General features: G+C 32.7%; 1 protein-coding gene across 1 annotated transcript in view; it reads right to left on the bottom strand.

Annotated features, from left to right (window-relative positions):
* The window catches only part of LOC140445763 (zinc carboxypeptidase-like), a 40,871-nt gene that overhangs the window by 7,740 nt on the left and 18,279 nt on the right, over positions 1-14,852 (bottom strand). The window contains exons 3-5 of the mRNA XM_072538088.1: positions 12,198-12,367; positions 9,895-10,036; positions 9,366-9,656 (exon numbers count right to left, since the gene is read on the bottom strand). Coding sequence (XP_072394189.1) covers positions 9,366-9,656; positions 9,895-10,036; positions 12,198-12,367 — 603 coding nt within the window. The remainder of the gene's footprint in view (positions 1-9,365; positions 9,657-9,894; positions 10,037-12,197; positions 12,368-14,852) is intronic.

The raw sequence follows: 14,852 nt of genomic DNA, 5'->3' as shown, positions 1-14,852 counted from the left end.
AATATGACATTCTGTTGAAAGAATCCTTTTTCATTACATAATGACGGTATTAGATTTTTGTTTTGATACAGGGTATCAAAACAAAAAACCTTTGCGACAACCGCTTATACGTATTTCGACCTCTTTAGGTCTCGTCAGAACGCTATAGCCACTGCTCTGAACCAAAACAAAAATCTCTCCCGTCCTAGACAATAGTTATCAAAATAACTATATACGGACGTAACTACGCCATCTAAAAACAAAAAGAGAAATCGAACGATTTCTACCTAGCGAAACCGAATTCAAATTTTTACCACTGTGTTTCGGTTTCGCTAGGTAGAAATCGTTTGATTTCTCTTTTTGTTTTTAGATGGCGTAGTTACGTCCGTATATAGTTATTTTAATAACTATTGTCTAGGACGAAAGAGATTTTTGTTTTGGTTCAGAGCAGTGGCTATACCGTTCTGACGAGACCTAAAGAGGTCGAAATACGTATAAGCGGTTGTCGCTGCCCTGTATCAAAACAAAAATCTAATACCGTCATTATGTTTTATTACTTACTTCGTTTGGAGTACCAGAAACTGAATTTACTACGAATTTTGACCAGGATGAACGGCATGTGGAATGCAATTTTAGATTCCCTTGCTGAGTAATTTATCCAGCTGTTTGTTTCGCAAATTTTAGGAAACACAGTGGTAAAAATTTGAATTCGGTTTCGCTAGGTAGAAATCGTTTGATTTCTCTTTTTGTTTATAGATGGCGTAGTTACGTCCGTATATAGTTATTTTGATAACTATTGTCTAGGACGGGAGAGATTTTTGTTTTGGTTCAGAGCAGTGGCTATACCGTTCTGACGAGACCTAAAGAGGTCGAAATACGTATAAGCGGTTGTCGCTGCCCTATATCAAAACAAAAATCTAATACCGTCATTATGTTTTATTACTTACTTCGTTTGGAGTACCAGAAACTGAATTCACTACGAATTTTGACCAGGATGAACGGCATGTGGAATGCAATTTTAGATTCCCTTGCTGAGTAATTTATCCAGCTGTTTGTTTCGCAAATTTTAGGAAACACAGTGGTAAAAATTTGAATTCGGTTTCGCTAGGTAGAAATCGTTTGATTTCTCTTTTTGTTTATAGATGGCATAGTTACGTCCGTATATAGTTATTTTGATAACTATTGTCTAGGACGGGAGAGATTTTTGTTTTGGTTCAGAGCAGTGGCTATACCGTTCTGACGAGACCTAAAGAGGTCGAAATACGTATAAGCGGTTGTCGCTGCCCTGTATCAAAACATAAATCTAATACCGTCATTATGTTTTATTACTTACTTCGTTTGGAGTACCAGAAACTGAATTCACTACGAATTTTGACCAGGATGAACGGCATGTGGAATGCAATTTTAGATTCCCTTGCTGAGTAATTTATCCAGCTGTTTGTTTCGCAAATTTTAGGAAACACAGTGGTAAAAATTTGAATTCGGTTTCGCTAGGTAGAAATCGTTTGATTTCTCTTTTTGTTTAAAGATGGCGTAGTTACGTCCGTATATAGTTATTTTGATAACTATTGTCTAGGACGGGAGAGATTTTTGTTTTGGTTCAGAGCAGTGGCTATACCGTTCTGACGAGACCTAAAGAGGTCGAAATACGTATAAGCGGTTGTCGCTGCCCTGTATCAAAACAAAAATCTAATACCGTCATTATGTTTTATTACTTACTTCGTTTGGAGTACCAGAAACTGAATTCACTACATATTTTGACCAGGATGAATGGCACGTGGAATGCAATTTTAGATTCCCTTGCCGAATAATTTATCCAGCTGTTTGTTTCGCAAATTTTAGGAAACACAGTGGTAAAAATATGAATTCGGTTTCGCTAGGTAGAAATCGTTTGATTTCTCTTTTTGCCTTTTTCATTAGTTTATAACAAGAATCTTAATCTATACATTCATTGCATTTGTAGATTACCTGATGCTTCTACGGAACTATTTTTTGAGAACATGTTAAATTTGTTAGACGACCTACCTAATAAAAGCAGAAAGATTCTATGCGGTGACTTGAATATTAATTACGCTGTTGCTTGTGCTGCCCAATTATTCTTGGTCAATATATTCGAATCGTATGGTTTCACAATGCACGTTAATTCTCCTACAAGAATTACTAAAACAACGTCTACCATAATTGATTATATTGTCTCAGATTTTTCAGCCCTTGATGTATGTTCTACAATTATTAATGCAGGACTCTCTGGCCATGAAGCAGTATATACCAAGTTTATCACTCTTAACAAACAATTCTCGAAAACCACGTTTAGGTAGGTTTTTTTTTCGCTCAGATCTTTCGTAAATTCCAAAATTTGTGCTTGACTTCTGGGTGGTACTTTCCCTCTGTTGACTTAGACTATAATTTCAGTGATTTCATAGATAAGCTTGTCTGTATTTTCAATAAAGCATTTTCTTTAATTACAATTAAGTCAAAACATCACAGACCCTGGATTACCAAAGGTATCCGCATATCACGCATATCAAGAAGTTTACTACTAATGTAGAAGAACCTATCTAAAACTTATCAAACCAGCTAAAAAATGAACTATGAGAATCGTCTGGGAAGCTCTAAAAATGTTGCAAGGGAAAGTTTGGTCCATAATAAACGATCTCTGAAATAAAACTAACACAGCTCAAACATTTTCTCTTCCAAACCTTGAAAATCCAAATCAATACTTCGTTAATGTGAGTAAAAATATAACATCAGCTATTTTGCCACAAGATCATATTTTTCATCTCCTTAATTCAAAAAAGGTCTTGAATTAATTCTTTATAGGAACAGTTGATAAATCTGAACTGAGCAATAAGAAGTATCAAAAGCAAATCTTTCTGTAGTACTGATGGACTATCTGTTAAATTGCCCAAATAATGTGTTGGAAATCCTGGTCTCACTAATGTAATATGGTAATATTATGGGAATATATGTTCACATACCAACTAAGTTAACCAACTAATATAAGTTGAAAAAAATATGATCTTACCTTTTGTTAATAAAATACTCCAATAAATATAAAACGTATGTCAGTTACACCAGTATATGCGCGCGGACTCTCAATTCGCATTTGCTTATAATTTGGAAACAAATAAACGTACTAACTTCTCAGTCTAGAGTGGATAACTCTAGACTAACATAAAACAGCCGAGTGGATAAAGACTTACCAAGCGGCTACAGAAAATAGAGGGAGGTATGCCAGAAATTTTGTATTTTAATCAAACAAGGACTGTCAGTCCGCGTGCTTGTAGTGGAAGGTTAAGACAAGATTACGAATATATGTAACAAAGCAACTAAAAGGATATTTTGGATAGGTCTACAGCTCACAATACATAATAGAGTGGTGTGAAAACCAGAGGCAGATTTCCTACACAAGTTACACCCACCACATAGTCTTAATCGTTGACGTTCTTCTAAATCTCAAGATTGACTTTTGATATAAAGAATAAGAAAAATGGAGAAATATCGAAAAAATCAACTTATAAAGCCTCACTAAGACAGGATACCTGTATAAGGTATCAGTAAACTACCCAGTGTAGATACTCCTAAGATAGTACAAATAGAAAACCTAAATAACACATTTATTTTTAATATTGATAGATAAATGATAAATAACAGATCAAAACAGTAAAAAGAAGATATTAATATTTACAATATTTTTTAATTGCACATCCATGAAATCAATGAATTTTTTTTTTTTTTTTTATTGTATAATGGCTTTGGCATAGCCAATTAGCCAGACTATTTGTGGTAGTTACAATTTTTGATTTTATTATCTAAGCCTATTTATAATATAAATTTACAGAAAGTAATATGTTCGTATACACATTCAATTTTTGACATATTTACAATTTTTAATTTGAATACCTAAAACTATTTATAATTTAAATTTACAGGATGTTATGTATTCGTAGATACATTTTAATATCTGCTTATTATTTGAAAAAATAATTGTATTTAAATTGACAGGCAATGAACAATTTAGCCCAATTAGTTTTTCATACATCATGTTGATACTTTGTTTGTACTGTCCACACTCCAATATAAAGTGCTGCAGATCTCCCACTTTACCACAGGAGCAATATGGGTTATCAGTAATACCTATGCTGTGTTTGTATGCAGGAGTGAGTGCGTGGTTTGATCTTATTCTGTTTATTGTTTTTATAAATAACCTATTTGTCTCATATTTGAACCATCTCTCATTGGGTATTAGTGGTTGGCAAGCTCTAAAGTTTATTCCAGTTGTACTTTGGTTGTATAAACGTTGCCATCTTTGTTTGCAGTTGTTTCTACTGATATTATCTATGTCTGCTACTGGAAGAAGTATGTTGTTTATATTATGTTTGGTTAAAGCTGCAGATTTAGCTAATTTGTCCACTTCTTCATTTCCTAATATTCCAGAGTGTCCTTTTACCCAACAAATAATAATCGAGCTACCTGCGGAAATAATATCATAATGTAACTTCTTTATTTCTATCTCAATATGGTTTAGGTTTTTTGTGGTTTTGATAGAAGTGAGTTTGTCCATAACGCTTCTACAATCAGTCAGAATGATATAATTATTCATACCAATAGAGACTATATATTTTAACGCAAGAAATAAAGCTGATAGTTCGGCAGTATATATTGAAGCTTCATTGGTCAATCGACATGATTCTTTGTAATCAGAATTCCAGTGATATATTGCACAACCCGTTTTATTTTGAATTTTGGAGCCGTCAGTAAAAATATATTGAAATGCAGGCCACTTATCTTTAATTATTTTATTGATCATACTTCCTGGAAGATTTGAATCCATATAATATGTTTCTATTACCTTAGAGAAGAGAGTCTTAGGAGGTTGTGTATAATTTGGTGGTATTTTATTTTGATACAATTGTTCTTCAAATATTGTTAGTTTCCTATAACTTTCAACGTATATGGGAGTTTTTTTGTTACGCGAATATTTATGGCTTAAGTCTAATATATTCAAGTTACGAATATTTTTTAAATAGCTGGAGTTTTTTGATATAGCTCTAGCTACAAACTTATCTGTACAAAACTGTCTACGTAGTGTAAGGGGTGGCTCTTTAGCTTCAATTTCAATAATACTAATAGGAGTAGATTTTAAGTAACCAAGACATAGCCTCAAACATTTATTTTTTTGGGTTTCAATTTTATGAAGATGTCCTGTTGACGCAGACCCATATAAATGACAACTATAATCGAAAATTGGTCGAATCATTGAGCGATAAAATAGCAATGCAATATTCGGGTCAGCTCCCCAATTGGTTCTACAAAATGCTCTAAGGATATTCATGGAGTTTTCCGATTTTTTTATAATAGAATGAATTTGATTCTTCCATAACAGTTTACGATCCAAATATGTGCCTAGATATTTTACACAATTTTTGATTGGAAATTCTATTTTTCCTAATTTGAAGTTACCTTGGGGAGTTTGGCGTTTTTTGGAAAAAAAAACAAATTTCAGTCTTTGTAGTTGATATTGATAAGCCTAGAGAATGGTAATAACTTTTTACACAATCTAGTGTAGATTCGAGTTGACGCCTACAAATGTCAAGGGTAGTATGGGAGGTATACAACACAACATCATCTGCAAACTGCAATATATTAGAGTGTGGAGGTACTATCTGTTCTAGATCTATATTATACAATGAAAAAAGAAGTGGACTTAAAATACTACCCTGTGGTATACCTATATTCGTTAGCCTTGGCGCTAAAAGTGTCTCATTTATTTTTAAGTAAGTCCATCTATTCTTGTACAAGGATATAATGAAATCTGAAATTTTAACTGACATTCCGAGATATAACAATTTCTTATGTAGAATATATAAATTTATGTTATCAAATGCAGAGGTTACATCTATAAATGTTGCAGCTGTTGATTCTTGATTTGTGAAATTTACCTGAACAGAGGAAACTAGTGAAGTGAGAGCATCCTGTGTAGACCTTTTTTTGATTTTTGATTAATCTCTCTAGTGTTTTTAGTATACAAGAACTTAAAGATATAGGTCTGTAAGACTCAACGTTGTTATCTGGCTTTCCTGGCTTCTTTATAGGCAATACAATATAGTCCTTCCATGTTTTGGGAATTAAATTCTCATTTTGCCATATATTGTTAAAAATTTGTAATAATAATGATTTGTATTCTGTGGGTAAAAAATATAACATAGAGTATGATATACAGTCCATCCCTGGAGACGAACTATTATTTTGTTTGAGTCCATAATTTAATTCCCACAATTCAAATGGTTTTTCTAGATTGGAATATTCTCTGGAAACGGTGACTGTAACTTCGTTTATTTGATTGGGTACCCAAGGAGGTGAAATTTTCAAGTGGAAATCTTCTATCCGTGTAGCTTCGCAGTTTATCGGGAGTTTATTGGACTGTTTTCGGTTTTTGTAGCGATGTACTTTCTTCCAGACGTCGCTGATTGGACTGTGGGAGTTAAGGCTTTCGCAGTAGTTTATCCAACTTTGTTTTTTTCTATTTTTAAAAATTTTCTTTGCTAATGCATCCAATTTTTTGTATTCAATTAAATTATGAATATTGGGATTTGTTTTATAACGTCTATAGGCTGTTTTACGGTTATTTGCAGCTGTTTCGCAGTTATTATCCCACCATGGTTTTGGAATCTTTTTTGTAGGATATATTTTATTTTTTGATACTTTTGGAATAGCAATGGATGCGCATCTATTTATTTCATTGACTAATTCTTCATAAGTTTGAGGAAGTATTTCTGAAGAAAAGTTGGATGAATACAGATTCCAATTTGCTTTATTTAGATTCCATCTTTTTTGTGTATTGTTACCAGGTGGTGTTGCTTGTTTGGAATTTTCTAAAGAGATGGTCAAGGGTAGATGGTCAGAACCATGTGGATCTTGAATAACAGACCAAGTTAATTTAGATATAATGTCCTGGGTGCAGATTATTATGTCGATTGCTGATGGACTGGAACTCAGTGCAAGAGTTGGAGAACCATCATTTAAGTATAATAGATTACATTGTTCTATCGCCTCTAATAAAACTTTACAGTGAGTATCATTAGTTTCGCATCCCCATGCCATATTGTGAGCGTTGAAGTCCCCTCCAATGATGAATGGCGGAGGAATGTGTTGAAAAAAATGGATCCATTCTTCAACTGTTACTCTAATACTTGGTTCTTTGTATATGGATATTATATGTATAGGTTTATTGATACAAGAAAGTCTAACAGCCATGCATGTGTAAGTAAAATTATAGTTATCTAATAAATTTATTTCTTCTGCAATTATTTTATCTTTTATTAAAATTGCTGTACCTCCATAGCCATCTGGGCGATCAGATCTAAAGCAATTATAACCAGCGAAGTTATAGAATTTTCCTGGTTTAAACCATGTTTCTGATAACATGGCCACATACACATTTTTTTGAATAAGTAAGGCTTCTAAATTTGGTTTATTAGAAACTGCTGAGCGGCAGTTCCATTGTAAAAAATTTATAGGACTAGTTATGTCTGAGAAGATGACGTTTGTCCATGTAAGTCTTCTTGCAAGATCGATGCCGTACTTAAGTATTTATTAATTTGTTGTATAATCTCTGTTTTTGATGCGTCTAAATTTTCAGTGAGTTTTAATGAACTAATTATATTAAGAACCAATTCTAAAATTACATTATTTAAATCTAATGATACTCCCTGTGTCTGCAAATTTGTTGTATTTCTATTCTCTGTATATTTAGAGGTATTATAAATACCACCTTTTTGTCTAGGGATATTTATTGGGGAAATTATTTCTTTTCTAGCTGATTGCAAAGGATCGGGAGTACTTGGACGTTGTCGTTTTAAATTTGATTTTTCTGGACTACTGCTGGTATAAAACATTTGTGAAGAGAACTTTTTTGCGAACGAACCAGTTTGATTTGGAGTTACTTGATAAGACTGATCATTGGTATTAGAGTTGGTTGTCAAAGAAGAACTATTATGTTTGGCGGCGATATTGGCATATGATTTTTTCGGTATTTGTTTACAGGCATCAAAGAAGTTTAAATTTAATGATGACATTGTATTCTTGATTTGTTTTTGCCTAGAGAACTCAGTGCATGCACTTAGGTGTGTCGTAAAATGATTACCTTGACAACTGAAACAGGTAGGAGTATATATATTTACTGTACAATCTTTTGTGTTATGAAAATCATGACATTTATTGCACCTGGGACGTGCTTTGCATTGAGATCCAAGATGTCCAAAACGAAGGCAAGAGAAACATAATAAAACTTTTTGAACATATGGTTCGACTTCTTTAATTACTTTATTAATTATGATATATTTTGGAAGAGTTTGTGCTTTAAAATTTACAATACATGATTTGGTTGGAACCTTGTCTATTACTGTTTTATCTTCGATATGTTTTTCTACCTTTTTATTTATTCTTCTAACTGAAGCTACTTCAAACTTACAGTACATATCGTATTGTTTAATTTTATTTTTGATGTATTCCTCAGAAAATTCAGTATCTATATCTCTAATTATACCCTGTCTATGTAGTATAAACTTCGGAACGTAAACATCAAAATTGTTGTTTGTAAATAATGAGCAAGTTTTTTGATTGATTAAAAAATTGGACGATTGATAGTCTTTAAATTTAATTCTAATTCTATTCTTGCCGATTGAATCAATACTAGTAATTTTGTTATCTAAATTTGGAAAATTTGATAGTATAATATCACCGATTTTGATGGCATTTATCTTACCTTTAAAATCAGGAGTATTATTTTCTATATATACATGAAAAGGACCTGTATCACTGCTCTGATATAGAAATTGTTCTCTTACGTTTTCTGTAGAATTATTAGAAGTTTTACTACTTACAGTTTCTCCGTTGTTTTTTGAGTTACCGTCCCAGGTGTTGTTTATATTGGATTTTATTTTTTCTATATTAACATCTTCCTCCATCCGGCTAATATCTGGAGGTTTGTCTGGTGGTCTCCCCGCATAATCCATATCAACGTTTTAATAACTTAACACTTTAACACTTTGAATCTATCTTACACTTATTAACACTTATCGTATCCAAACAGTAACCCCCAACGGGGGTAAAATAAATTCAAATACACTGAACTTTTATATTTTTCTTAGTCACAAATTGTTTTACAAAAAACTTTTCACTTTATATAGAGATAACGTTAATGAGCTTCGAACGACAAAACAACTTCCTCGTACAAAGGCCACAACTGGAATGAATGAAATTTAAAATACAAATTGTACCAGATAGATAAGATATGACGCTACATATTTAAAAAACTATGTAATTTTTAAAATTTTATATTTACCATAAAATTAAATAGTAAAATATTTATGAAATATACTTACAGCTCCATCGTAGTTATCCAAATGATCCCTAGTATGACCGTAAGGTAATAGAATATATTGTCCATATGAATGAAATGATATATAAAGTAGTATTTTATTTGCCACTTTGCTCATATATTCAGATAAACTTTTAGTTTCAATCTCAGAGAAAGCATAAGGTCCAGCATATAAACGGTCACACGGATTGTTACTTGCTCCCAACTCATTCCATTTGTATCCCCAGTTACGGTTGGCATCGGTACCTTTACAGCCTGTACCATAATCACTACGCGTTTTTCTCCACAAACGATCCTATAAATAAAAGGAGTTAGGTATTAAAAGAATATATATCTGTACATTTGTACAAATATAAAAAGCAGTCTTTAAACTTATTATTGAAGGATATTTTAAACGTCATAGCATTTAATCATTCTGTAGCGGAGATTTAAAGAAAGATTTCGGTTACATAGTAGCGACTTAAATTTAACAAAACTTTCATTATTTGTTATTCAAAATGTTTATAAGTACATTAGTTTTGTTTATTAAATACCTCAGTGTGTGAATACACAAATCCGTCTGGGTTTATAGCGGGAAAGATGTACCAATCGTAACTCTCGGCCATAGCTGTAATGGCAGGTTCTTTGCTGTGCAATATTTCATTTAGAATGAATGTTGTAGTGGAACCAGAAATCCTTAAAATAAATAATACATCTAAGAATAATAATATATTTAGTAATTTGAATGTATCAACAATGCTTTATATATAATTGTAGAGTTCCACATCAAGTTTATTAATTACACAATTCTTGTTAATTTTTATATATTTTACTTACAAAAGACGAGTATAACCTCAAAACCTATCAATGGCTGATATTATATATATATATATATATATATATATATATATATATATATATATATATATATATATATATATATATATATATGTGTGTGTATATATCTCATTTCATTGTGTGACATGGGACTGTGACATAAGGAAAGAAGCCGGTACAACATGAAGAACTACTATGTAAGGGAAGTTGCAACGCGTCTATGGTCTTCTGGTAAGCGTCTACAAACCCATGATATTTTTCCAAGGTTGAAACGTGTTTTTGCCGAAAACAAAAGTAAACAAAGCGTTGATAACAGAGAATATTTATTTTGGACATTCGTGTTCGAGAATTTTCTCTGTGTACTATGTCTGCTTTTTAATAAGGAAGTGCTTCTTACAAAAAAAAATTAGTAATTTACCGTCAAAACAAGCAGCCCAAATCGTAGCTTTAGTTGGAGATAGACCATCTCAGCAATATGTTTCTTATATTATGGGAATCTACCAATTCAGCGTTTCAAGACCTATGAGAAAGTATAGGGACACTGGAGGTTACACAAGAACAGCAGTTCCAGGACGTCCCAAATGCACAAACCCCACAAATGTCTGTTATTTACGTCTGTAAACTTTGCGTACACGTTATGTTACAGCTAGCCAACTGCAAAATGATATTTTTACAGTCTGTAATCTTCCAATCAGTGTCAATTCGGTTAGAAACAAATTAAGAGAATTTAGAATTAGAGCCAGAATGCCTGCTATTGCTCTGCTGGTAACGAGGGCACACCGTTTGACACGTTTAAGGTTCACACGAGAACATGTCGATTGGAATATCGATTATAATATAAAGAGGCATCTACTTTACAGGTCACACAGAATTATCAGTGTTTCGTAATAGGCCCGACATCTGATTGATATATAACACAGGTTCTTAAAGAAAATGTCATGTCTTTCGTTCCAAATATAGGAGATAATTTCGTTCTTATACAAGACAACTCTCGCCCGCACGTTGCTAGAATAACAATGCAATATTTTCAAGAGGTTGGTATTTAAGTTCTCGATTGGCCAGCAGTCAGCTCAGACCTAAACCCAATTGAGCATGTTTGGGACTACCTAAAAAGATGCGTAAGAGCCCGTATCGTCGCTCCAGTTAGCCTTAATGAACTGGGAAATGCTTTATCAAAAGAATGGGAAAATTATGATTTAGAATACATACGGTCTCCGATAAGAAGCCTTCCACAGATGATGAAGGACATCATTAGATCTAAAGGTGCTAATACCAGATACTAAAATGTTTAATTTATCCTTGAAATTTTTTCTTTCATTTTTTATTTGTATTTTTCATTTTTGTTGAATAATTGTTATTTTAAAGTATTTTGACATCCTCTCTGAGGTCTTCTTCAGGACTTCCGAGGTCTCAGTCTCCCGACACTATTCCCTACAATAATCAATATTCACTTCACTACTACCGGTTCATTTATACGGTCGATGGAGACGTGGCTTGGATCGTAGGGGCTAAGGGCTTTAGGATTGGCACGGGGATTGGTGCGAAAATTTCCGACAGTGGGATTTTGATTCGAGGATGGAGGGGCCGATATTTTCTTTATGAGAGGTCTTCATGTAGAAGGTAACCGTATGCCGTCATCTTTTTTATTGAGACAATTTGGCCTTTCTTTAATTTCTATGGCTTTTCGGACAATTCCTGGTTTATAGCTGTCTTTATTGTTGAGCAAAAAAAATAAAACTTCTAGGCAAACAAAGATTTTCTTCTAAAATGTATAGTGCACATGAATTACATCAAAAGAATATACCATAAATAACTTTTTGTTAATACTTAAAAAAAATATATAAAAAGATTTTTTTAATTCAATTTAGAAACTGCTTGTTTCATATTTTCATTATTAGAGCAATTTTATTTCATACTTCTTATGCTGTTCAGTGGACCATTGGCTGTCGAGTATCTAGCCATAATCCAAAACAGTCGCAAATTTTGTGAAGTATAGTTTAGATCTTGTTTTTAAACTTACCATTCTCTTGCATGTATTAGCGAATCAAGCCAAACGCTTCGTCGTCCTTTTTGTTTTCCAAAACTTACTTTTACGCCCAAAATGTCTCTTTTTTCGAAGGATATTCCTCCTTTAATTAAAGTAACTTTGCCTGGATGGTCTTTCGCTAATTTTTTCAACCAGTTGTTTATCTAATAACACAAAATATATTTAGATTAGATACTGGTTTAATAAAAAATAAAAATTTTTACTACTGGTAGAAATTGTTAGAATAAGACGCAGCAAAATCGTTTTAATTTTTAACAATAAACTTTAAAAAGAACTGATCATCAAGTTTCTTCAAAGAAGCATAACTAATCTGACTTGGCACTGGTAAATTTAAAGTCCAACCTAATTCAACTTTATTGAAAAGTCGTCAAAACAATGGTTTCTTTTAAACCAATTGGTATGGAGTTGTAAGATGAGCTTAAAAAAAGAAGAAGAGTGAAATTACGTGCATTTAGGAGAAGGAAAAAGCTCAAACTGCAAAAGAACTAAGTGACGGATATGATTTGGGGTGTGTTGGTGGTAATTGAACTACAAAAATTAGGAAAAGTTTAATGTTTTGTATGTAGCTCTTTAAGTTGGACTGGATGGGAAAGCAAGAAAAGGAGATTATCAGATAAACTAACTCATACTTCATTTAAGGAAAGAGTCATAACATAAATATATTTTAATACACTTTAAATTTTAATACACAGATGGCGGGTAGATACACTTTTCGATCACGGTAAAGTTAGGTCTACTTCAGCGTCGCGACCCTATCTACCTGAGTCGTTGTTTACTCTCGCTTCCTTTAATCGAGAGGATACCACGTCTTTACCTATCATCCTTGTCGATGACATCAAACTTCCTAATGTATCCTAACGTCTTTTCATTAACCCGCACAGGCCAGCGTAGGAGAGGAATGGCCAAAAATCCCCGCAAAATAATAAACGAACAAAATGCAAGGCCCTCAGTCTCCAGCAGTCTAATGAAACCAGGCTATGGTAGCAGTTCGGAGGTAAAGGGACAGCAAATGCTGAGAATTCCTGAAGTCAACCAGGCTACCTTTACAAACAACAACGGTAAAGGATGTGGTTAATGCTAACATATAACAATTGAACATTGATGGAGGACAAAAAACTCGTGGAACTTGAAAACGAGCTGAAGCATATAAACTGGGATATACTTTCCTGACTTTCGTCAAGAAACCTATTATTGTATTATAGAGGAGAGTCTTCTAGCGGTAGCGTCGTATTTTTGTTAAATGAAAAAGGCACAAAGAATATACTCACAATTAAAAGCATAGGTGATAGCTTTATATATCTCATCTACAAAATAAATAAAAAAATTCAATTAAAACTGATCCAGGTATACACACTTACTAGTGCCCATTTAGACGAAGAAGTTTAATGGTTTTACGGTGACGTTAACACTGCGATACAAGAGGTGAACACCAAATATACTCTACTGATGGGAGAGCTAAACGCCAAAAGGCCACAAGCAGGATGATTCGGAGTTTGTACTTTGACCTCACGAATATGGCGATAGAAACGAAAGAAGTCAAACTCTTGTCAATATATATATACATATATATGTATATATATATATATATATATATATATATATATATATATATGTATATATATATATATATATATATATATATATGTATATATATCTGTATGCCGGAGGTAAAGGGCACTATGTCACAAATTTGTAATTTTACAGGAGAAGCGTTTTAAGTTTATTTTTGTGTTTGTTTATTTACAGGATGTAAGTTAATACACATTATGTCACAAACCCTTGTCTAATTTATTCTTCAGATTATTAATTTTCAAAATTGTATTATTTAAAACACATACTGTGATAATAAACTTGATTTATTTTTAATAAAAAAAATTAAAACACAATGTAGTGGACATAGTGCTGTTTACCTCTTCAAGATCTTTTGGGTCATAGTACTAGATGTATACTAAAAACGCATTACACAATGTTAAACTTTAATTTGTTTCTCCTTCATGACAAACATTACAGGTTAAAGTGTAAAACTTAATATTTGTTTACATTTAACGACCGGGATACTGTTAGAATACTAAAAGAAACATAATGTATATCCCTCGTGCATCAAAAACTTCCTCTTCATTATCTTCTGGGTATCACTAGCGTTGTTAGATGTAGGTAAATTTTTATTTGATGACATACATATGGTAAATATGGTAGCAGTGACATCAAGTCATCGAACGTTTGGCGAGAAATCGGTAATAAGTCATTACTGATAGGCAGTAGAACTTCTGGACATGTAATTTTTTCACTTCTTCGAAATCGTATCATATCGAAGTTCTTTGAAATTATTACCATCAAAAGAAGTTTTAAAAAACAACTTTCCTATAGCCACTCGACGAACTTGAAGATGAACACAGGCAGACATTAATACACGTTGTTTCTCAGTGTCAAGTTTTCTTAAGACACAAGGAGCTTCTTTTCCGACAGATAATGAGTTGAATTGCTTGAAGTCCTCACATTCCATATTGTGTACAGTATATTTAAAAGATGTTTGGCGTACAAGTTGTTGCCAATCCCAAGGAGTCAGTATTGTGATGTTTGGCACTCTTTTCCTTTTCCTTTCAATGTGACCATGAACAGTGTCTGATT

Source organism: Diabrotica undecimpunctata, chromosome 7 (genome assembly GCF_040954645.1).
Source record: "Diabrotica undecimpunctata isolate CICGRU chromosome 7, icDiaUnde3, whole genome shotgun sequence".
Taxonomy (NCBI): domain Eukaryota; kingdom Metazoa; phylum Arthropoda; class Insecta; order Coleoptera; family Chrysomelidae; genus Diabrotica; species Diabrotica undecimpunctata.
Note: the sequence above shows the minus strand (reverse complement) of the source record. Positions and strands in the feature narration are given on the sequence as shown.